Consider the following 24951-nt stretch of genomic DNA (forward strand, 5'->3'; position numbering starts at 1 on the left):
GCTCTAATGCATATATAGGTTGTAGTAAACCAAATAACTTCTGGATGGGTTAAAGTTCGAGGTACACTGAACTTTTGATAGAGAAGGTAACACCACAAGGCCTATGATTGGTTATAAATGTGAGTGTGTTGGTTCTAAAAAAAATTTGTTTCATCTGGGCTAAAAATGTATGCAATTTTATTTCATCTAGTACCACTGTGTCAAGTAGCCTTTTGCTTAAAACATGTATGGGGTACTCAAATTTTGTGTGAAACTAGGGGTGTTGTAAAAACATCTGGTTATACCTAAAATGAGCCATGAAAGGTACCATTTTCTTCAGTTAATACTTTGAGGTAGGGTTGTAGTACTGATATTTATGGGTCATAGTTTGGTTGATGTAGTGTTTTTACACACAAATGTTAACATAGGTCGCCTATGGGATTTTATTTGGTATAGTACAACCTATAAAAGGAAGTATACATGACTCAGATTTGAATGTATTTATAGCACAACTTCGAATGTTGACCATCCATAATTACAAAAACTTACAGTCAAAGGCTTTACACACTAAAACATAGTGGAAACTTACCTCCAATAAAACCAACCTTCTGTTGTCAACTTAGTATAATGTTAATTAGGACAAATATACCTGTAAGAAAATAAGAAAGACAGCTCTATGTGGTCATTTTAAAGTAAAGAATACTGCATATAAATCTGACACCATCTGTATCAAAATAATAAAAGTCCACTTTTTGAGGTCGTCTTAATTTCTAATGTATAACAGAAGTGCAGGTATGACTGACAAATTAATTTCTAACAAAACTATAAAGGTCAACCTTCTAAGGTCATATTAATCTAAACCTAATTATCCCTAAAATAACTCATTATAGCAAAGTAATAAATGCATAATTTTATATACAATCCTTATGTTTTAAATCAGATATACAACATAGTAATACACTGGGTAACTCTTCTTGCTCAACCTTGGCATGGCCATATTGCTCTGGGGCCAATAAATAAAATAAAAAAATAAAAAAATAAAAAAATCTTCTTGCTCAAGAGTCATACAAATGACACTGCAGTTTTTTCTTTCCCCTCAGTGAGAGCTCGGGCTGGGTGGATATAAACAGCAAAAGATACACCCTAAAAAACAAAAAAAATTATACAAACTAATATCAAATTTATACAATTATAATATTTCATTTTTATAATTCATGCGAATATGGCCAATATGATGTTTATAAAGACAAAAGATCATTTGACTGCATGGTGTATGTGTGTTTGTGTGTCACAATTTATAAATATTAGTTTAACTTTAACAGTGTTATATAGCAGGGATCATACAAAGGATTTATGGTCCTGTAAAATAATATATGATCCCCCCACCCCACCCCTAAAAAATAATATAAGGATAATTCTTCCAATCTAATAACACATCCTGTCTAAGCATGGTAAAATAACTAGTCCTGTAGAAAAAAATCTGACTGGCTTCTTGTGTATTTATAACATTATTATTTAACACCTAATGGCCGAGGTTTTACAATAGGCTGGGGAGTCAGGAAGCTATAAATGCCATTCCTTCTTTTCCCATTACTATAATCAAATAGTTAATTGCGAATGAGATTCCAAATGATGCCGCCTGTAGGGAAATTTATTTTTAACATCTCGTAATCAAGAGAATGAGAACCGGTCTAACTAATGGATGTACTAATCACCTTACCACATATACCTGCCCTGTCTTCAAATAACACAGGTGGGGATTAGGGGAACTGTCCCCATCTAAGTATATTCAAGTGCCTCTTTTTTCTGGTTTAAAAAATAATAAAAAATTAGTCATTGGTTTGCCCTTTTTATAATTTTAAGTTGGTCCACATGCCCTTCTTTCCCTTAGTCTCCCCACTCCTCCATCATTTCTTCGGCGATTGGCTATGTGCTGTTATTACACTCTCACTAGTCTAGTTTCGGCACTTCACATTAAAGAAATGTATTGTGGCAGGTACAGGTCAAAAGATCAGCAGATGCCATAGTCGGAGTGTCATAGGAATTCAGGTCTTCAAAAATTAGAATACCATCCTCCAAAAAAAGAATGTTTTCAGTGATGGCTCAGGAGCACATTTTTCGACATTTTTGTAAAGTCAAGTTCAAGGCCGTACCCAATCAGCAAACATCGGGGCTGTTCGGAAGACCAATTGCAAGACTGGTTTATTCTATATCCAGTGTTCGAGATTAACGGTATCCCGATATCCCGGGGATACCAGAATTTAATTTTGGATACCAGACTTCAAGAACCCAGTATCCCACCGGGATGCCATATAATACTAAATTCTCAGGTGGGATACCAGATTTTGAAATGTTAGTATCCAACTGGGATACTGGCCAAAAAATTTAATCTCGAACACTGATATCGCCATGCTTGCTATTCGGAATCCAAATGTTAAAAGGACAAGACAGGAAACCATCTACAATTGTTGATGGTGAAGAAGGAAAAAGTTCCATTTCTCTGGTGTTAAAAACATTTGTGCCTTCCAAAATATGATTCGACACAAAATACGCAAAATTACACTTTTCTTTCTAAAAATTGGAATTTTGAACAAGACAATCGTAATAGCATAATCTATACTTTAAATTCGTAATGATTCTGCCAAATTCGTAATGGTTGGCATCTATGAGGTACCATGTACATGTTTATACTGAAAGCACCCCCTCATGACTGAATAACGCAAGCACTCTATAGTGTTACAAAACAATCGCTAGACCAGTTTTTGCAGAAATTGTTAAAGGAACCCTCCCCATTTCTCTTGCTACAACACTGGTTTTATTCAAAACAATTTTTGAAAGACCCTTGTCCACTCCTCATAAAATCTTAAACCATCACTATGCACCCCCCCCCCCCCCCAAAAAAAAAAAAAAAAAAAAAAAAAAAATTATGCCAACAATTATATACTAGTATATATTTTAATATTAAAAAATATTCAATAGTAAAATAATAATCTTTGAGAAGACACACCAGGCACAAACTGCATTGCCTCCACTCTACCTAAAACCAACCCTCACTTCAAGAGATCATTTCTGGAATAACCCTTAACACAAGTATCAAAAACATTAAAACTGCAAACATTTTTATGATCTCATTTACTTAATTTTAAATCAGCTAGCTTAAAGCTTGCTGTCCTGGACACACACCTCAACTATCTGGGCTGTCTGTCAACGACTGGGTTAACAGTTGGTTTTGAGAGACAACTCAGTGTAGAGGCCTCACACCTCCACATGTAGCCATTAAAACTCACTCTGAATGGAATCCGGTTCCAGGAGGCACACTTAATATCTATACCAGCCTTATACATGTCTAACCAGTCACATGGCTATTATTTCATGACTAACACTCCTTTCGACATAGAAATGCAATTTTGGACAATCATCATCAATCTGGAATATTGCTATTACCACTTGTTCCTCTGTCTCGGTGCATCAGCCATTGTCTTGTGAGGATTTCCAGCAATCAAGTGACCATTAGTTCTACCACAGTGATCACCAGTCAGACAACGTCAAGTTGATGACCCGCAGTCAAATGTTGGTGCCCGCATGTTTAGCATCACTGGCTGGGGAATAACAGTGAACACACTTTGCCATGAAAAGCAATATACCGTAAATCCTTGAATTTTGGCCTGCCTTGAATAGAAGCCTGCCTCGATTAGAGGCTGGGTTCTCAGAGTGTCTCAGAAAAACATAGAGGCCTGCCTTGAATAGAAGCCTGCCTTGAATAGAGGCTGGGTTCTCAGAGTGTCTCAAAAAAACATAGAGGCCTGCCTTGAATAGAAGCCTGCCTCGATTAGAGGCCAGGTTCTCAGAGTGTCTAAAAAAACCCATAGAGGCCTGCCTTGAATAGAAGCCTGCCTTGATTAGAGGCTGGGTTCTCAGAGTGTCTCAGAAAAACATAGAGGCCTGCCTTGAATAGAAGCCTGCCTTGAATAGAGGCCAGGTTCTCAGAGTGTCTCAAAAAAACATAGAGGCATGCCTTGAATAGAAGCTTGCCTTGAATAGAAGCCTGCCTCGATTAGAGGTTGGGTATCAGAGTGTCTAAAAACAAATATAAAGGCCTGCCTTGAATAGAAGCCTGCCTCGATTAGAGGTTGGGTCTCAGAGTGTCTAAAAACAAATATAGAGGCCTGCCTTGAATAGAAGCCTGCCTCGATTAGAGGTTGGGTCTCAGAGTGTCTAAAAACAAATATAGAGGCCTGCCTTGAATAGAAGCCTGCCTCGATTAGAGGCCGGGTTCTCAGAGTGTCTCAAAAAAACATAGAGGCATGCCTTGAATAGAAGCCTGCCTCGATTAGAGGTTGCGTCTCAGAGTGTCTCAAAAAAACATAGAGGCCTGCCTTGAATAGAAGCCTGCCTCGATTAGAGGTCTCGAAAAAACAGAGAGTCTAAAAACAAATAGAGGCCTGCCTTGAATAGAAGCCTGCCTTGAATAGAAGCCTGCCTCGATTAGAGGTTGGGTCTCAGAGTGTCTAAAAACAAATATAGAGGCCTGCCTTGAATAGAAGCCTGCCTCGATTAGAGGTTGGGTCTCAGAGTGTCTAAAAACAAATATAGAGGCCTGCCTTGAATAGAAGCCTGCCTCGATTAGAGGTTGGGTCTCAGAGTGTCTAAAAACAAATATAGAGGCCTGCCTTGAATAGAAGCCTGCCTTGAATAGAAGCCTGCCTTGAATAGAAGCCTGCCTCGATTAGAGGTTGGGTCTCAGAGTGTCTAAAAACAAATATAGAGGCCTGCCTTGAATAGAAGCCTGCCTTGAATAGAAGCCTGCCTCGATTAGAGGTTGGGTCTCAGAGTGTCTAAAAACAAATATAGAGGCCTGCCTTGAATAGAAGCCTGCCTCGATTAGAGGCCGGGTTCTCAGAGTGTCTAAAAAAAACATAGAGGCCTGCCTTGAATAGAAGCCTGCCTCGATTAGAGGTTGCGTCTCAGAGTGTCTCAAAAAAACATAGAGGCCTGCCTTGAATAGAAGCCTGCCTCGATTAGAGGTTGGGTATCAGAGTGTCTAAAAACAAATATAGAGGCATGCCTTGAATAGAAGCCTGCCTCGATTAGAGGTTGGGTATCAGAGTGTCTAAAAACAAATATAGAGGCCTGCCTTGAATAGAAGCCTGCCTCGATTAGAGGTTGGGTATCAGAGTGTCTAAAAACAAATATAGAGGCCTGCCTTGAATAGAAGCCTGCCTCGATTAGAGGTTGGGTCTCAGAGTGTCTAAAAACAAATATAGAGGCCTGCCTTGAATAGAAGCCTGCCTCGATTAGAGGCCGGGTTCTCAGAGTGTCTCCAAAAAACATAGAGGCATGCCTTGAATAGAAGCCAGCCTCGATTAGAGGCCGGGTTCTCAGAGTGTCTCAAAAAAACATAGAGGCCTGCCTTGAATAGAAGCTTGCCTTGAATAGAAGCCTGCCTCGATTAGAGGTTGGGTATCAGAGTGTCTAAAAACAAATATAGAGGCCTGCCTTGAATAGAAGCCTGCCTCGATTAGAGGCCGGGTTCTCAGAGTGTCTCAAAAAAACATAGAGGCATGCCTTGAATAGAAGCCAGCCTCGATTAGAGGCCGGGTTCTCAGAGTGTCTCAAAAAAACATAGAGGCCTGCCTTGAATAGAAGCTTGCCTTGAATAGAAGCCTGCCTCGATTAGAGGTTGGGTATCAGAGTGTCTAAAAACAAATATAGAGGCCTGCCTTGAATAGAAGCCTGCCTCGATTAGAGGCCGGGTTCTCAGAGTGTCTCAAAAAAACATAGAGGCATGCCTTGAATAGAAGCCAGCCTCGATTAGAGGCCGGGTTCTCAGTGTCTCTCGAAAAAACATAGAGGCATGCCTTGAATAGAAGCCTGCCTCGATTAGAGGCCAGGTTCTCAGAGTGTCTCAAAAAAACATAGAGGCATGCCTTGAATAGAAGCCAGCCTCGATTAGAGGCCGGGTTCTCAGAGTGTCTCGAAAAAACATAGAGGCCTGCCTTGAATAGAAGCTTGCCTTCTATGAAGGCCAACATCTGCTATCAAGTAAAGACCATGTTAGACTCATCATTTCTGTTGTATAATGTCAGAAACGTATAACCACATGGTGAGAACAGGAAAGGAGAAGGAAAAGAGCTTTGCACATGTACAAAAAGGTTAGGTAGCCTACATTAAAATATCACCTTACAATAAGGTTATGTTAGAGCATTTTGCATGCAAAAATGTTTTTTAGAGGCCTGCTTTGAATACAGGTCTGCCTTGAATAGAGGCTTGCTTTGAATATAGAAGCCTGCCTTGAATAGAAGCTTGCTTTGAATGTAGAAAACTGCCTTGAATAGAGGCTTGCTTTGAATATAGAAGACTGCCTTGAATAGAGGCTTGCTTTGAATATAGAAGCCTGCCTTGAATAGAGGCCTGCTTGGAATAGAGGTCTGTCTGAATAGAGGCTTGCTTTGAATATAGAAGACTGCCTTGAATAGAGGCTTGCTTTGAATATAGAAGACTGCCTTGAATAGAGGCCGGGTCTCAGAGCATCACCAAAAAAAACAAAAAAAGTTGAGGATTTATGGAAAATGTCTAGCCTTAATTTGTGGGCTAAAGCCAAAAAATTTCACCACAATAAGTGATGATATTCTCCAGGCCATGTTATTATTATTTCACTGTTTATCCTTTCTGACATGTGTTGATACAAATTAAGCAAAATAATTCATCAAATGCTCCTGGGAAATTCAATTCGGCTTGTTAATACTGTAATATGACAAAAGAAGTGTTTAGTACAAAATACATCATGACATGACAAAGACCATAATGGCCATGGTGACACAGCGGCTATAATTCCATCAGACTGAAGGCTGGTACATGTTGGTACTTGGTTCCCATTCCAGATTCACGTCTAGAGTGGTTTTTAATGGATCACTGGGGAAATGTAAAGCTATATGACTACACTGACTTCTCTCCACCAGGGGCGTCACAAGCGGTACGACCGGTACGGTCATGGCCATTATTTTTGGACCAAGAACGTTTTCTTCTCTTCCTATATCTCATTATATAGATCTTATCATATACATTGCTTTCATGGCTGTACCAAGTTTTAATTGTTTATGATGCTCCTGCTCACTAACCATTAGCAAGTAACCACTAATACAGGGCTCGAAACGGCCTGTGGCCAGGTAGCCAAATGCAACCAATGTCCCGTTTGGGCGACTTAAATATTAAAAAATAATGTCATTAGTCTCCCAAATAATATTATTTGGGTGATCTTCTTTAGAGCTATAACATATGAGCCACTATTAATATTTGTATTCCACATTAAAATCTTGCTCGTGGTTTTCTTACCATAATTTACCAACATCCATTATTATCTTTTGGGCCACCATATTTTTTAGCAAGTATCGAGCCCTGCTAATACATGTACCAGACAGACAACCCAGATGGCCAAGGTGTGTGCCCAAGACAGCAGGCATGAACCTTTAATGGATTAAGTATGATGAAAAATTTGAATTTAAAAAAAAAATGAAATCACTAGAGCACATTATTAATTAATCATCAGGTATTGATGTCAAACATTTGGTAATTCTAACACGTAGTCATATCAGAGGAACCGCTACAGTGTTCCTAATGCAGAAAGGGATCTTTCATATGAACTTTCCCACAGACAGGAAAGCACATACCAAGGCCTTTGACCAGTTGTGGTGCACTGGTTGGAATGAGAAAGAAAAAAATCCAGTCAGTTGAATGGATCTACAGAGGTGGTTAGATCCTGTGATGCAAGCACCTCAAGCAAGCACTCAACCAACTGAGCTAAATCCTGCCCCCAGAAATGAGAAGAACGAATGTCTGACAAAGAATACAAATATTTATCCTTCTGCATGGATTAGGAGCACCATGAAATGAATCTGTATCTTTATTCATTGACCTTGTTTTGTTAGTTATTATATTCAACTATATACCCTGTATGCCTAACACAAAAGAAGGAAAGAAAAATGAAATGTTTTGAAAATGAAATAAAAGCATGGCTCTGAAGGGTGTATACTACCAAATCAAATCCCATAGACGACAATAGTAACATGTGTGGCTAAAACTCCTACCTGCAGCGTATAAATCAACATAAATGCCACGGATATAAATACTACCACCCCTCACACTTAAAGTGAATCAGAAAAAATTGGGGGTCAAGCTGCTCGTTTCTGAGATAATGGGTAGTGTCTATGACTACCCTAGTTCCGCACAAAATTCGAGTACTTTTTTTTACAGGTACCCCATACATGTTTCAAGCACAAGGCTACTTGACACATTGGTACTAGATGAAATAAAATTGCATTTTTTTTTTTTACCCAGATGAAACTATTATTTTTTACAACCAACACACTCACATTTATAACCAATCACATGACTTGTGGTGTTCACTTCTCTATCAAAAATTGGGTGCACCTCGAACTTTGACCCAGCCGGAAGTTATTTGGTTTAGTACTACCTGAACATTGTGGGAGGCAGGATTTAGCTCAGTCAGTAGCTTGTAGGATCTAACCTCCTTGGCGGACCTACTGTTTTTTCTCCACCCCAACCAATGCTACATGGCTGGTATATCAAAGGCCATGACATGTGCTGTCTTGTCTGTGGGAAAATGAACATAAAAGAGTCCCTGCTGGTAATAAAACAATGTAGCAGGCTTCATCTGAAGACTATATGCTTCAGAATAACCAAATGTTTGATAGCCAATAGCTGCATAATGACCAAATAATTAATTAATATGCTCTAGTGGTGGCATTAAACAAAAGAAATTTTAACTGAACATACATGAATTACAGTTTCAAATGTCTCTTACATGTAGGTATACTGTATAACCCTTTTTTACTTGAACATTAAATTTAGGACAAAAAGGAATGAGAGAACTTTAAGAATGAGGATATCCCATAACCCATGGTAATAAGTCAAAACCTACCTTGTCCAAAACCCATCTTGTCTAAACCCTCCTGGTCAGAACCCCTCCCATTCAAAACTAGTTGGAATGGGGATCTCTCCTGCCCCCCCCCCCCCCCCCCCCCCCAACCACTCCATCTAGCTTACCTGTCCTTCAGCTGCTCTCACAAAGCCAGAGTTTGCTGTCATGGTAACCGCTTCAATGTTGTCTCCAGTACCAAATATCACCTGAGAAACAGAAAAACAAACAACATAGCATCTTCTAGTCAAATATAGTCATGAGTAACAATTATTTTCACAAAGTCAAGGTTTGCTGTCATGGCAACCATTTTTCTGCATAAAACGTCATGTGAAAAACACAAACACACACTAGCAGCATCTATGATCATGTTCAATCAGAATAATAGATGTTGTAACTTTACCCAAACCCGAGCAAATCTTATATACTGCTTATCATGATTTTATATTTATTGTCACTTTAAACAAAGTTTGTTTTGTTTAACAATATCACTAGAGCACATTGATTTATTAATCATAGACTATTGGATGTCAAACATTTGGTAATTTCTTAAACAAAGTCTTAGAGGAAAACCCGCTACATATTTCCATTAGCAGCAAGGGTTCTTTTATATGCAATTTCCCACAGTCAGGACAACATATACCACATACTTTGATATATCAGTTGTCAAACATCATTGGTTGGGACGAGAAAAACCTAATCAGAGAAATGGTTCCACTGAACAGGTTCAATCCTACAGTGCAAGCACCTCAGGCAAGCACCCTACCAGCTGAGCTACACAAATGTAGATCCTGCCCATTTGGTGAAAAACCAGATAAGACCAAAGTTATGTTAAATTTGGTCTCCTGGGTCAGAAAATGCTAGTCTTAAGATGGGAATCTAATCTAGTTATAGTTTACACAGCCACGATGACTGACAGTGTTAGATCATGTGGCAGCAGATAACTGTAGGAGAATATTGCCACTGGAGTGTTCCCTTTCAACAAATTAACAAACACATCTACAAACTGACAACTGTCTGAAGTTATATTTCTAAAATTGCAGCCTGAAATTTACAAGAACTGAGTAGAGTAAAAAATATTATAAGCAAACTTAAGGTCTGAACTTAACAGTGTCATTGATGAAAATTGCTGTAAAGTTCTGTGATATAAAATCTAAAAAACCCCCACCTCATGCCTATTCAAATGTACAAAAGCCACAACCGTAATCATTAGTTTCACCATGCTTGCATGTGTTTTATAAAATATTTATCAGTTGTCTCATTCTGAACCTGTTGCAGTATAGTCATGATGAAGGTGTGGAGATAAGGAAGGGCTGGGGTAACGAAAGGTGCACGTAGAAAAATACCAAAATACATTAAATACTGGATCAATTTTCTTAAAAACCCCACCAAAAAAACCCTTGTTTTAACCATTGATTATCTTCTTTAAAAAAAACCCCAACTACTCTGGTAGTGGGAATCTGAAGTCGATCCCAGGTCAGCTTCCTGGCCATGCTAGAGACAGATCTGGGACGGACATGCCGGAAATCTTTGGGATATATGCATGGACATGTAAATAAGAGTTCCGAGTCCTGGTAATATGAATGGGGAAAAGCCCCAACAATAATAACAACAAAAACAAAACACCATCTTTTATTTCTGCATATGAAAGAGTCCAAAGGATATTTTAACCATGTCATGATAGTACATATACATGTATACGCTTCCTTGAATTACTACAGTTTATAAGTTGCTAGCCAGTCTCCTGGACGATACATTTTTCCTCCAGAAAAATCACTATTGTCAAAAATAGCTTGACAAATCTTAATCACGAAGCCACATTTCTGAACAAGACAAAGCTCAGTGGAACTTGTAACAAATGTGACAAAACAGTGGTGATGCCTGATGTTTGGGAAAAGCTAAGCATCAACGACCGTCGTTACTACGACATTTACACCATCCGACCACAAATTGTCGGGAACAAATGTACATCAGTGTTATTCTGTTCATTACACCGGAATTCACACCTTCCGACACTGACAAAGCAAATTAGGAACAAACGTGCATCCGACATCTGAAAACACCTCTTTACAACGACATTACATAATCACAGATACCATAGCATGTTGGCAGTACACACACAGCCACTTAGAATCCTTGATCTCGTAGTGAGCCGACTGTGTCATATGCTGCCCGAGATACCGATGTCTGCGAAATCTGTAGACATGTATTGCTTTTGCAAATAAGCCTTTAGTTAACCAATTAAAGGATTAACTTCGAACAATAAAATCTTCTATTTTCATATTTTGTCTTTTGTCAGATGTCTTTACCGGCAATTTCAATATAACGACAAAGTGACCCAGGGACAAACATGATCATTGTAACGAGGTCTGACTGTACTTCCCCACCATTGTTATAGGGATAGTGCAACCATCAATATCTGTTAATCCATCATAATATATTTTTTCGAATAAATGCACAATCCCCAATTGACAATTAAGTGTATTAATTGATCGGCACCTAAACATATTTTTTTCACCACAACTACGGTATACTTTCAGTCTTCACAAACAAATCAAAATCAATATTTCTCATATATATTTTATAAACAGTGAATGCCAGTATACCGAAAAGGAAAATTAAAATGTGACACAAAAGATTTCTGTATACATGTGTACTTAATGATTAGTTGAGGGTTGTTTTTTTACACTCACATCTCTATTGGAAAACAAATAATTGTTTATAAACCGGCCTCGGTGGCACAGTGGTTAAGCCATCGGACTACAGGCTGGTAGGTACATGATTCGCAGCCCGGTACCGGCTCCAACCCAGAGCGAGTTCTTAATGGCTCAATGGGTAGGTGTAAGGCCACTACATCTTCTCTCTCACTAACCAACTAACAACTAACCCACTGTCCTGGACAGACAGCCCAGATAGCTGAGGTGTGTGCCCAGGACAGTGTGCTTGAACCTTAATTGGATATAAACACGATAATAAGTTGAAATGAATAAAAACATTTGTGACCATTTTATCTGTAATCTTTTACATTTGTCTAATCAAGTTTTAAATTACCATCCATCATGGTATTGCATAAAACATGTATAAAAATCAATCATTTATAAAGTTGTTTTTGTACATGTAGCAACTGAGATCAATACTCGTTCTGCTTAATGATTTATTTTGCTTGCCAATTATTTGAGGATCAAGAAAAACACAATGCTTATTTAATAGCTTCCTCAACCACAATTATGTGGAAACAGTTACCACATACAGTGTATATCTGATGAGGTCAAACATATCACAAGTCCTGGCCTTGGTGGTGTAGTGATTAATAAGCCATCAGACTGAAGACTGGTAGGTACTGGGTTCACACCTCAACACTGCATACTAACCATTATCCTACAGAGTCAGTTGAGGTTCTATAGTGCCCAGAAAAACATGTCTCAATCTTAATGCATATAAGCATAAAAATAAGTTAAAATAAAGTATGCCACTTGCCTAGTGATAATGGCCTCAGTGGTGTCGTGATTAAGCCATCAGACATACGTCTGATAAGTACTGGGTTCACAGCCCAGTATCGCCTCCCACCCAGAGCCAACAATGAGTAAGACCACTATACCCACTTCTTTTTCACTAAACCACTAACCCATTGTCCTGGACAAACAGTCCAGATAGCTGAGGTGTGTGTGCCCAGGATAGCATGCTTGAACCTTATTTGGATATAAGCACAAAAATAAGTTGAAATGAATGAATCAACGAATTTCTAGTGGTGGTGGTGGTAGAGGGAAGAAGGCTTAGCATAAAGTAAGGCACATATATATTGTAAGGTAAAGCTCATGCCTTAAGTATGATGGGTTGTATCATTAATCATCCTGAATGCATGGTCCCATGAGTTTGTTCTTATCATACCTATAGTCCTATACCTATAGTGGTAGAATGCACTTCTGATACTCTTGATGTCTTTTTATTACCAATATGGGCAGTGAGATGCAGGTGAATATATTTTCTATCTTTCCCTAGGGTAAGATAGAAGCTATCTTTCCCCGCTGACGTCATGACGTTAGTTTGGTTACGTCATCGGTTTCCTCGACTGTTGTCTCTCCTTGATGAGATTTGACAAAACATTTAGCTCCACCAGTGTTCAGTTTTTGTTGAAATTGTTTAAGCCATTTATTCTTGTTAACAATTAAACATGCTCTGAACTAATTTATTTGTAGTTCATTCACTTCCTACTAGAAACATTAGTTCTTGCTTACATTTGATTTGTGTACCTAAAGAATTAAAGACAGCTTTTGACATCATTGCTTTTCATTCATGATGTCATCAGTTTCCTCAGACTTTCACATCTTGTATATTAATGGAAAAATGTGTTTTCTCTCTAAGACTATATGTCAAAATTACCAAATGTTTGACATCCATTAGCTAATGATTAATAAATCAATGTACTCTAGTGGTCTTGTTAAACAAAAACAAATTTTAATTTTAACTTACTGAATCCATGTTCATACTTATCATTTCAAAACTAAATCTTTTAACAATAATCAATAAAGGTGTTTATTTTAAGTCTATAAACTTTTTAATTTTTAATTTCAGCACAAATGGGATAATGTACTATTCAGTGAGAATGAATGCTGGCATCTGCACAACCATGCCGTCATTGAGTAAATTACCAAGGGAGATAAAAACAAGCACTCCTCGTGTTATGGATTCTCAACACCAACGCCATAATTGTTTGAACACCAGCGAGTTAACATTAAGTTCAGAGCTGGCCCAAGTGGATCTCCAACAAACACACTATCACATAACTCACACTGAATGATGTAAGGCTAAATGATGTAAACACGGCTGAAGGGCTGTGTAAACAGAACCAGACTGAGTCACACTTCCAGTTCTGACAGAGTAGAACTCTTCATGTATTATACAGACATGTGCACCATTGAAAAAAAAACCCACTTTATTTTGTATACTGTAGAGCCAAAAGGTGCAACAACTAATACAGGCATGGGAACTAAAAAAGAGTGTAACTGTCAAGAAGCATACAGCGACCAAGCAGGGGGAGGGCATGGGAGGGCGGTATCCCCCTTTTTGATATAGTAGAAGCCACTATATAAACCACTGTATAAACCATAAGACTACTGCTTCGGTTGATGCAAGCAAAATGGAAGAAAAACTAACCAGGGTGGTTCGTAGTAGCCCATACCTGTAACACCCACCCCCCCCCCCCCCCCCCCCCCCCCCCCCAATAATAGCATTTTGAGTTCTACTAGGATTTGCATGAATTACAGGAATGGTCCCGGGTCCATGCTTATAAACTTTTTAGAGTCCAGACTCAATCTCTAATGATGTCACATGCATACAATTTGTATGGCATTGTCATGACATTAGTGTCACATACTCTATTAGTATCAAGTCTAGGACCAGGCCTGGTAGCCCCTAAAATGTGGATAACTGCTGAAACAGGGTGAATTCTCATGCCTGCTTATAGGACCGATAGTCTAAAACTGGCTTTCCCTAGGTATGTCAGCCATCATTTGTTGCCCGACACGAGGTGTAGTTGATCAAATGTCAGTCACTATTAGCATTGTACTGTCTGGATAAAGAACAAAGATGTAATGTGGGACTGAATGTCAGTGACATAGTTAACTTCCTGACACCATGGATGAAGGTTTTCGGTTCAGTCATTCTTCTTTGTCAGTGTTGGTGTGATCTCTTATTTCTTACCGGCATGTATGAGAAACCACACATAAAAACCCATTCCTGCTAATCAGACGGTAATTAATGTACATGACAGCAGCAGGTTTCCTCTAGCTCTCAAAATAACACACCAAACAAAAGCTGTGCAGGAAATGATTAGTCTACAGACAAATATGTTTTTCTCACCTTGAAAAAAAAAAGAAGAGTATGTGTCATTGATTTTTTCTCCTAACATGGATAATAATAATAATAATAATAATAATAATAATAATAATAATAATAATAACTTTATTTAATGAGGGTGACAGGTTTAGCACAAGCTAATCTTCCACTTGGCCCTCAGCAATACATTGAAACACTGGAAAAGAAAATACATGTATACTAAGTACTATACTATTATAATAACTGCATACATACATATCGACTAGAGAAATCTTATATTTAACAGACATCTGTTAGTTGTGCAATATTGACACTAAAGTCTCAAAACATAATTATTATATAGAATTAAAACTAATCAGCCAAATAAACATCCATGAGATATTGTTTCAGGCTGCATTTAAAGTTCACAACTGACTTCTGGTGTCTGATATCAAGGGGTATTGTATTCCATATCTGAACACCTGAGTAACTGAAGGATTTTTTATATAGTTCAGTATGAGGTCTTGGTAGCTGAAGTTTGTTTTTGTTAGAGGATCTTAGGTTATAATTACAGGTTTCAAATATTGGGGTAAGGAGAGATGTAATGTATTCTGGGGAGAAGCCATTTAGTGCTTTATATACCATTATGCCGATGTGGTACTTTATTCTGTCAGGGAAAGGTAAAATATTTAGTTCCCTTTTAATTTTAGTTGTTTAAAATTATTCTCATTGCACGTTTTTGCATTTTTAGAATTTGAACCACATGATATTTAATCCTCTTGTATTACTATTTGTTTTTTTAATTCACATGCTAAGGGGAGCTAAAAAGTACTCTCCTTTAACTAGTCACAGGGGAGTAATGGGGAGCAAGAGTGATAGCTCCCGTTAAATGGCAAGGAGAGGGTAACTTCTTATAGTTATATCTTGGCATAGATAAGCATAAGGCCTAAAATAATATGTGCATTTCAGCTTTCATCTATGAACAAAATAGGGTAGGCACATGTAGGTATAGGAACTTTTTAAAATTTCAATTTTAATTTTTTATGAATCGAATCAAACAGAGAAACCGTAATCGGCCAAGTTGTTCCAAATCTAGATTGCTGATTGCACAAAATCAGGGATCACAATTTATTTTTTGTTTTGTTTTTTTTGCTGCTTCAAAAACTTCAGGGTCGCTACATAAAATTACGGTAGGTCGAAAACCGAAAACACACATATATTTGTTTGTAGGTCTAATACTTGTCAGTGAAAATTATGACAATACTCTGGGCTGACGAGATATCAGAGAGGCCAAGAGAACAATGTTTGACTGTATATACAAACTGTAGATTTTCTATCTTACACCATTCTTATGCATAACGTACTGAAAGTCCTTGACGGTACTGCACTGCACACAAACACCATTCCTCATTACACTTGATTATAGTACTTGACAAATTTGTGGTTGTAGGAGCGCCATAATCGACTCAAGCTGTGTAAGCATTGAACACAAACAGGGCTCTTGTTTTGATCTACTGACCAGCCTCAGACAACATGTGCATGCCTGTTTAGCTTCAAGTCGTACACATGCATATTGTTTTGCTGGAGAGATGCAGCAAATACATACACAGGAATTCTTCGGGCAGTGGGGGTGCACAGGGGATGTATTTTTGTGATAAAATGTAAATCTTCAACATGAAATTTTATTTTTTTATTAAAAAAGTGGACCTGATATTTGAGATTTTCTTCCGTTTTGTTAGTCGCATGAAGACCCATTGCATTCCCTGCTCCCCGTATGTATGGATCTGTGCAGGTCTAGTGATCAGTAATAAATAAAGCTGAAAACAGCTCAGTTGTAAATAAATATATTTATCATCCCAGAGCTAGCTCTGGCACTCACCAAATTCGCCAATTGCAAATTTTAAAAACCATTGGCGACTTTTATTTTAATTTGGCAAAATAATTTCATGTAATAATTGATATTCTGTTAAAAAATAACTGTGTTTCATCAATTTTTTAAAGTTTAATACACAATTTGGCAAAATGTTCTGGTCACCAAGAGCTAGCCCTGCATCCATTGAAGGCTTTTGTAGGAGATATTGCTGGCACTATAATTTGCGATATCTCCTGCGATATTCTCCTAGGAGATATCGCTGGCACTATAATTTGCGATATCTCCTGCGATATTCTCCTAGGAGATATTGCTGGCACTATAATTTGCGATATCTCCTGCGATATTCTCCTAGGAGATATCGCTTCTTATAATCTTGATTGGTTAAATTTTAATCACAAGACATTATTTTGTTACATCACTGTGTAAGTTTCAGCACTAAAACTATCATTAGTGATGTCACACCAATGTCATTCTGCTAGTTAATGAGTCTACGTTGCCAAATATAGTGACATTCAACCCACATTACTCAAATCTAATCAAATCAAGTCAATTTTATTTAGCCACAGCTGTGATCAGCCATTGGCTGAAACATGATATACATACAATGTGCAACAAATGGTAACATGGATATGATAAATATTATATCAAAATATTAATACACTTATGACCTATAAATAATAGTTAATTAGAGGAGGAAACATGAATTATGATATTAATTCTTGATGACGCTGCATAGAAAATAGACAAATTTAGCTAGGTGTAATGTTTGCAATTTTGATTTTAATGATAGCAAATTAGTAAGTTTGTTCATTGAAGGCCATGAACAATAAACAAATTTGAAATATTTGATTCTAAGGTTTCTATAACATGGACATACAAGCACAAAAATGATATTCATCCTCTATATTATTAGTATTATATACTGGACATATTCTTTGTTGTCTGGGAATATTTTCAAATCTACCTTTCTCAATATTAATATTCAGTACACCACATCTAAGATTAAGCAAGGCAGTATGATACTTCAGTGCCAAAATATTATCTAAATATACTTCAAAAGTTACTGACATTGTTTACAATTGTCGCAAATGAAAAGAATGATAATGGATGATAAAAAACTCCCAACCCCATCATGTCTTGTGATATCATAATTTATCAGCACTGGTTCATAAAAATATAAAAATCCTCGGCAAGCAGGCCTCGGATTTCATACTTTTATCAACTCGTGCCGATAAATTATATCACAAGACACTTGGGGAGTATCCTCTATATACACAAGGGCGTAGGAAGGTGCCAAAAAGTGGGAGGCGCACACACACACATATATATGTAAATATAAATATATATAAACTATCGCTGCTGCTGCTACTGGATCAAGAAAAGGGGGGCACATTAGTCCCCCTTATCCCCCCTTCTGCTTCCTACGTCAGTGATACATTTGGTTTACTGTTCAATAATACATGTATTTGAAGAAAAACAAAAAGAATCTTGCTTGAACTAAAAAGAAATGAATCAAAAGATAACTTGAATCCTGTCATTTCATGTTTTATTATACATAGAGTCAAATGTGCTTATCTTGCTGCTGAAAGAACTGAACCAAACAGCTAGAGATAACGGTTAGTCAAAACAAACATAACAGGTTTGGTGAAAATCATGCCACGAGAACATTTCTCAAGGCTGACAAGAAAATAGAGGCTGAGATATGGACATTTTGCTGTAAGTGGTTGAATACTTACCGGTAGTCCCCAACCACATGCACCACACATGAACCCTGTTGCAATTCATTAACTGCTGAACATTAAGTATTATACTGGCTTTCAACAGAATGTGTTTTGTTCTTCTTCTTTTCGTTCCTTCTTGTAATGATATCACAGGGAGATGTTTGCTGCCAGGATGAATCTCACAGTGACACAGAGGGATTCCTGGTCTCTATAGAGTTTTTCTTCTGTGTTTTTCGATGTTTGCCAGTGAGCATCTTTGAGTTGTGTGATGGTACTGATCTTAACCATGACATACATATTTTATTGGCTAAACGGCTGGTGAATCATAAGTACAGCAGATTCAAATCCCAACAATGACAATATACAATGTGTGTGTTTAAACACCAAACAGCTGTAGTTGGGGTATCATTAAACAAATATGCTGTTCTCTTCCTTTATTTTAAAAGGTGAAATACAGAGAATACTGCATGAGTGGCGCCATTAAATACCATGTAACAAACTACATTCAACAGTCTTTAAATTTGACTGTCATATTGTCATATATGTGATATGGCTGTGTGATATCAAAAATATCACATACTGTAGAATACTTTATTTTCGTGGAATCAAATTTTCGCGATTTAATGAAAATGGGTCAATTCGCGAACATTTATTTTCGCAAATCTCCCAACCTCCATCAATAAAAAAAACGAAGTACAGATGTCAATAATTTTGTTTTAAAAACGAAACTTAGTTTTGCTGGTTGTTACGCTAATCTGTAGAACTAATCCTACATGTACACACGAGTGCTATACACATAAAACAATAGCTTTCCTGCTTTAACCAATCAATACTTTATTGTTTACAACTTAATAAGCTTACAGAAGGTGCTTACCGTGTACAGTTTTTCTTAATCCTTATAATTGTTATAAAAACAAAAACCGAAAACAAACGAACGAAATTTGAAGGCACAAGCTACTAGTACTCAGTAACTTAAGTTTGATTGAAACAATATTTATTGCCGACAAAATACTAGTTCAAAACGGTTTGTGATTGTTTTATTATCATGTATGTACTTACAATCGTGTTCTTGATTTAAAGTTTTAAACAGCTTTTGTAGTTTGTGGTTTGTTCCATGACAGGAGGGAGCACCGCTTTGTTACTACTAGCCTCGTACATTGGAAACTAATGTGGTATAGTTGAACGAGACTACATATTTTTTTATTTTTTTTGTCGGCCTTTATAAAAAGTTTATTTTCGCGTGGAATATATTTTCACGAATTTCATTCACACGCGAAAAACGCGAAAATAAATTCCACGCGAAAATAAAGTATTATACAGTAGTTTCTCTCCAAGAGGTGTGTCAGAAATATACTTTATGAGGCTTTACCATGACTTTTTGCCTTACTTTCAAATTAATGGGTAAAAAATACCTTTGATCTGTCCTTTATTCTGCCATGTTTTCTGAGAGCAATGGCTTGCTTTGATGGGTTGTCCTTAACAACCGTGATGCGTGTCAGCAGCTTTGTGGCTCGAACTCTCTCCTGCTTTCCACCAAGAGTGTTGAGAATTGTGTAGAAATCAGATATCGCCGTTTCACAGGCGAATAATTTCTTACCTGAAAAGATGAAATATTCCAATATACCTGTAAGGGTGGAATGTAGCTAAGTGGTTATAGAGCACTTATTTGAGGTGTGTCACGATTCATCACTTTCAGTACTCAGGGTTTTCCCCTGTTCCAACCAGTGCCCATGACTATTAAATCAAAGGCTGTGGTATATACTGTCCTGTCTATGGTAAATAGGTAATAGGCCCAAAGGAACCGAGAGGAATCAAGAACAAAAACGTATGGTTGTTTTGGTCACTCTGTTTAAACAAGCATTCTGAAAGTACTGCTAAAGCAATTTGTGTCCAATACTGGGCCCAACAAATTTTCATATCTCTTAAATTCAAGGGCATTATCTCCGTAAAAATGGGTAAATTGCCATGGAAGTTAAATTTAATCTGTGACACTACACGATAAAGCAATATACAAAATTTTAGCTCAATATCTTAAGGCTTTGCAACAAAAAAAAGATTGGAAAACAAATCAAGTGTTCAGATGGTTACATTTTAGAATTTGAAACATTTGGGACAATGAAATTTGGCCAGTTTTGACAGAAGTCTGGTTTGTTCAAGGTCTGGTTAAGACAGGATTTACCTTATATGTCTGACTGGACAATGTTAACTTAACATTTTGACCATTGGAAAATTATTTGATATAAAGCAACTTTTACATCTACAATGTCCCTGTAATATCTAGTGACACCAACATGTCAAGATATTAAGTAAATATAATCTGTCTCCACCTAGATGGAACACATGACCACTGATATTGTACATGGTCTTCACACAAAGCTATGAAAAGACAGTGTTTTTTAACATACTGCCCACACAGCTGCCAAGGGCATAACATATAATTCATCACCATGATTATAACAACAAAAACACTACTTGCATCCAAATTAGAAGTTGTACTTGTTTAAAAACATTTTTTCATTCCATTACACTTTTCTTGTCTTGTTATTTGAGCAGATAAAAGACGTGTTAGTGCAAATCTTATGCAGTTGAATCATTCTTTGATGCACAATTATTAACATGTGATGAACAAAAGTAAATAACGGAGCTGAAAAAAAAAATTGTGATCCCGATTGTATGTTACCAAACGAAAACAGATTTGATATTAATAAAGCAACAAAATGAAGAACATCTTATATCTGAAATTACCTTTTGATCTCCTTCACTATTAATTGGAGAGGATAAAAAATGTCCAATCCCCCACCCTTCAACCCCCAAAATTCCAAACAATTAAATATCTCACATACTACAAATAGCTTATTCGCTTATAAAAATTGCTGGCACTTGTTTGTTTTCAACTGTTTAACACTTTAAAAATTATGTTTTATATTTTATTGATATAGTTTTATTGAAACATTTTTACTGCTAATAATTAAGTATAATTAAATAAATAATTAACATTTTAATTAGGATACATAATTTGTGATAAAACGTAGCAAAATGCCATCATTTAATGTAAAGTTAACTACTAAAGTTGAACATTGTTTTTCTCATAAGATTGATGACATTTGAAAAGTAATTCAAGATGAAAAATTGATCACTAATTAATCATGTTCTATTAATTTTCTTTTAAAATATAATGAATTTGTTTCAACATGCCTTGTGATGGCAAGAGCTACCATTGCCCTAGGATAGACCAGTCTTGGGCCACTGATAGAAATCATTACCCCCCCCCCCCCACCTCCCAAACAAAAAACAGAACACCCTCCCCCCCCCCCACCAAACCACCACCCCCAGGTTCACTGACAGCCCGATTCTATGTCTGATCACAACTCAGACGAGTTCTCTATCACTAAGCTACATCATGTCAAGAATAACCACTACTGCTCTGGGACGTCGTCAGACATTCCTTTCATTTTCAATCAATAGATGCTAATTTAATAAAGTCCCTTCTGAAATTACAACCAACAATTAGCTGGTCAGTAACCTCCCAAAAGAAGGTATTGACATTTTAATCAGTAACAATTTGTCTGAATAATATTCACTAAAAACATGTTATTTACCATCTTGCTGACATTTAGAGAAAATTCGTTTCATTTTTTGTTTCTTTCAATTGCTATTTTTTTCTCTCTCACAAAACCAAATTATCAGACAAGAGAGAAAAAAGATAAAGTTCAACGATCTTGCATGTGCAGTTTTACAGCAATTACATGATTGTAGAGTTGACTGATTAAATTTTTAAAAATTAAAACCACATCAGAATAACAAAGTTAAAGTATTGTCTGATATGGATTTTCAACGCCATATTCCTCAAGCCATAAATCTATTTGAAATTTTTTTTAGCCTGAAATTGCCAACTTATACCTCAGCTTACATGTACTTCAATCTATTACTAACCTATTTGTTTAAAATTATGATTCATTCGACATTGGGTTATAAAGACAGACAGACAGACATATGGAGAGAGAGAGAGAGAGAGAGAGAGAGAGAGAGAGAGAGAGAGAGAGAGAGAGAGAGAGAGAGAGAGAGAGAGAGAGAGAGGAGAGAGAGAGAGAGAGAAGAGAGAGAGAGAGAGAGAGAGGCAGAAAGGGAGAGAGGCAGAGAGTCACACACACGGAAGAGATGGACAGAGAGATCATAGACAGAGAGGAGAGAGAGGGAGAGAGGAGAGAGAGAGAGAGAGAGAGAGAGAGAGAGAGAGAGAGACAGACACACAAAAATGGACAGATGGACAAATGGATAGACAGACAGACAGACAGAGACAGACAGACAGAGGGAGAGATACAAATTACCTTTCATGAACTGCTCCAAGTGTGGCATGGCAGGGTTTTCCCGTTCTTCAGCTGCCTGCAGGGTGAGGATCCTCTCGGGGAAGATCCAGTTCCAGCTGCCATGCGTGACGTTTGACACCAGTGTGATGAGCGTGGTGATGTCCAGGTTCACCTGCTCAATACTGTCCACATCCCTCATCGTCATACCACACTGGTCCAGACAGCTGTAATCAGGGAGTTCACTAAGCAGTTCCATGATCACAAACTTGCATCCTGGGACCTGCTTGTGCAGAGGAGAGTCATGTATATGATTGTCAGACTGAATACTGTCAACAGATTTCTCTTTGTACAGACTTATATCACAGTTTGATGCATGTTGAGACAAAGAAATATCACAAGAGATAATATTACATGTACTATACACCCCTGAATTTTCTTTCAAACACATTTTTTTCAAATTCAGAAATACTTCTGTGTTTTTCTTTTTCAAATCTCCATCTGTTTCTAAGTCTCTATCTGTTTCTAAATCTCTATCTGTTTCCAAGTCTCCATCTGTTTTCAAGTCTCCGTCTGTTTCCAAGTCTCCGTCTGTTCCCAAGTTTCCGTCTGTTTCCAAGTCTCCGTCTGTTTCCAAGTCTGTTTCCAAGTCTCCATCTGTTTCTAAGTCTCCGTCTGTTTCCAAGTCTCCGTCTGTTTCCAAGTCTCCATCTGTTTTCAAGTCTCCATCTGTTTCTAAATCTCCATCTGTTTCCAAGTCTCCATCTGTTTCCAAGTCTCCATCTGTTTCCAAGTCTCCATAGTCTCCATCTGTTTCTAAATCTCTATCTGTTTCCAAAGCTCCATCTGTTTCCAAATCTCCATCTGTTTTCAAGTCTCCATCTGTTTCCAAGTCTCCATCTATTTCTAAATCTCTATCTGTTTCCAAAGCTCCATCTGTTTCCAAATCTCCATCTGTTTCCAAAGCTCCATCTGTTTCCAAGTCTCCATCTGTTTCCAAATCACCACTGTTCTTCAAATCCACCTCCAAGTTTGATTCCTCTGACTCGTCTATATCGAAGTTGTCAGCAAAGACACTGAGCAGTTTTTCTTGTACACTACCATCCACAGTGACCTCACAGCCCCACACAGTTATGCCCCTTTCTCTGAGGGCTGAGGCCATCGGCTGTGTGACGCCGTTGTAGAAGGCGAAGTGGACCTCGGGCACGACGAAGTGGTGGTGATGATGCTGAATGACATCCAGGTAGTCGTCTGCCTGACGAAGGAGATCTCGCTCACCAAACTGACCTTGACCTACAGTAACACAACGATCACATGGGTTTAGTACACATATACTACTCAAAAGAATTTAAGGGTCAAAAATTTATAACCAAATAAGTTTCAGAGTGTATTAGATTGATGATGTAAACTACACCAATTTTTTTTTTTATTGTTCCATATTTACAAAAAAACCACAAATAAACGTCACTGTATACAAGAAAGTCACATGACATGCTGTCAAAGTTGAAGGTTGTCAAACATGGATTTTACACATTAGAACATTCGTTTAATAGTGTGTGAATCCACCCCTGGCGCGAATACACTCAACACATCGTTGCCTCATGCTGTTGATCAGACGTCTGAAGAACTCTTGGGGAATTGCCTGCCACTCTGCCATAAGAAGTTGACCCAGATCATGAAGGTTGGCCGGAGGGGCATGGTTATCCCGAACTCTCCTGCCTAATTCGTCCCAGGCGTGCTCTATTGGGGCCAAGTCAGGTGAATATGCTGGCCAATCCATCCTGGCGATACCTTGTTGTCTGAGAAAGTCCGTTACCACCCTGGCGCGCTGGGGTCTGGCATTGTCATCCTGCAGAACTGCCCCACCGCCAATCTGGTCATCCATTCAGATTGCCATCCACCACATAGAGGGGGGTCCTGTGGTGGATAGAGATGCCGCCCAACACCATGACGCTGCCACCACCGAACCGGTGACGTTGTCTAACGTTAACGTCAGCGAAGCGCTCCCCAGGACGTCTGTAGACACGAACCCGACTGTCGTTGAACTGGAGACTAAACCTGGACTCATCAGTGAACATCACTCGACCCCACTGAACACGTTGCCACCGCAGATGAAGCGTGCACCAGTGACGTCTGGCCGTTCTGTGACGTGGTAGGAGTGGTGGTCGAACAGCCTGGTGACGGCAGCGTAGATTATTGGCTCTCAGACGATTGCGTATGGTTTGATCAGACACTCAAGTTCCAGTCGCAGTCCGCAGATTGTCACGTAATCGGCGTGCAGTGGTTGTGCGTTGACGTAGAGCCATATTGGTGATGTAGTGGTCC

At 38.0% G+C, this 24951-nt stretch overlaps 1 protein-coding gene across 1 annotated transcript in view; it reads right to left on the reverse strand.

The window, feature by feature from the left end:
• Nucleotides 1-270: 270 nt before the first annotated feature.
• LOC121381126 (UPF0415 protein C7orf25 homolog) overlaps nt 271-24951 on the reverse strand; it is a 165493-nt gene continuing 140812 nt past the window's right edge. The window contains exons 4-7 of the mRNA XM_041510259.1: nt 22651-23919; nt 19735-19919; nt 9043-9123; nt 271-1122 (exon numbers count right to left, since the gene is read on the reverse strand). Of these exons, the coding sequence (XP_041366193.1) occupies nt 1042-1122; nt 9043-9123; nt 19735-19919; nt 22651-23919 (1616 nt within the window). The 3' untranslated portion in view covers nt 271-1041. The remainder of the gene's footprint in view (nt 1123-9042; nt 9124-19734; nt 19920-22650; nt 23920-24951) is intronic.

This window comes from Gigantopelta aegis, chromosome 9, assembly GCF_016097555.1.
Source record: "Gigantopelta aegis isolate Gae_Host chromosome 9, Gae_host_genome, whole genome shotgun sequence".
NCBI lineage: Eukaryota > Metazoa > Mollusca > Gastropoda > Neomphalida > Peltospiridae > Gigantopelta > Gigantopelta aegis.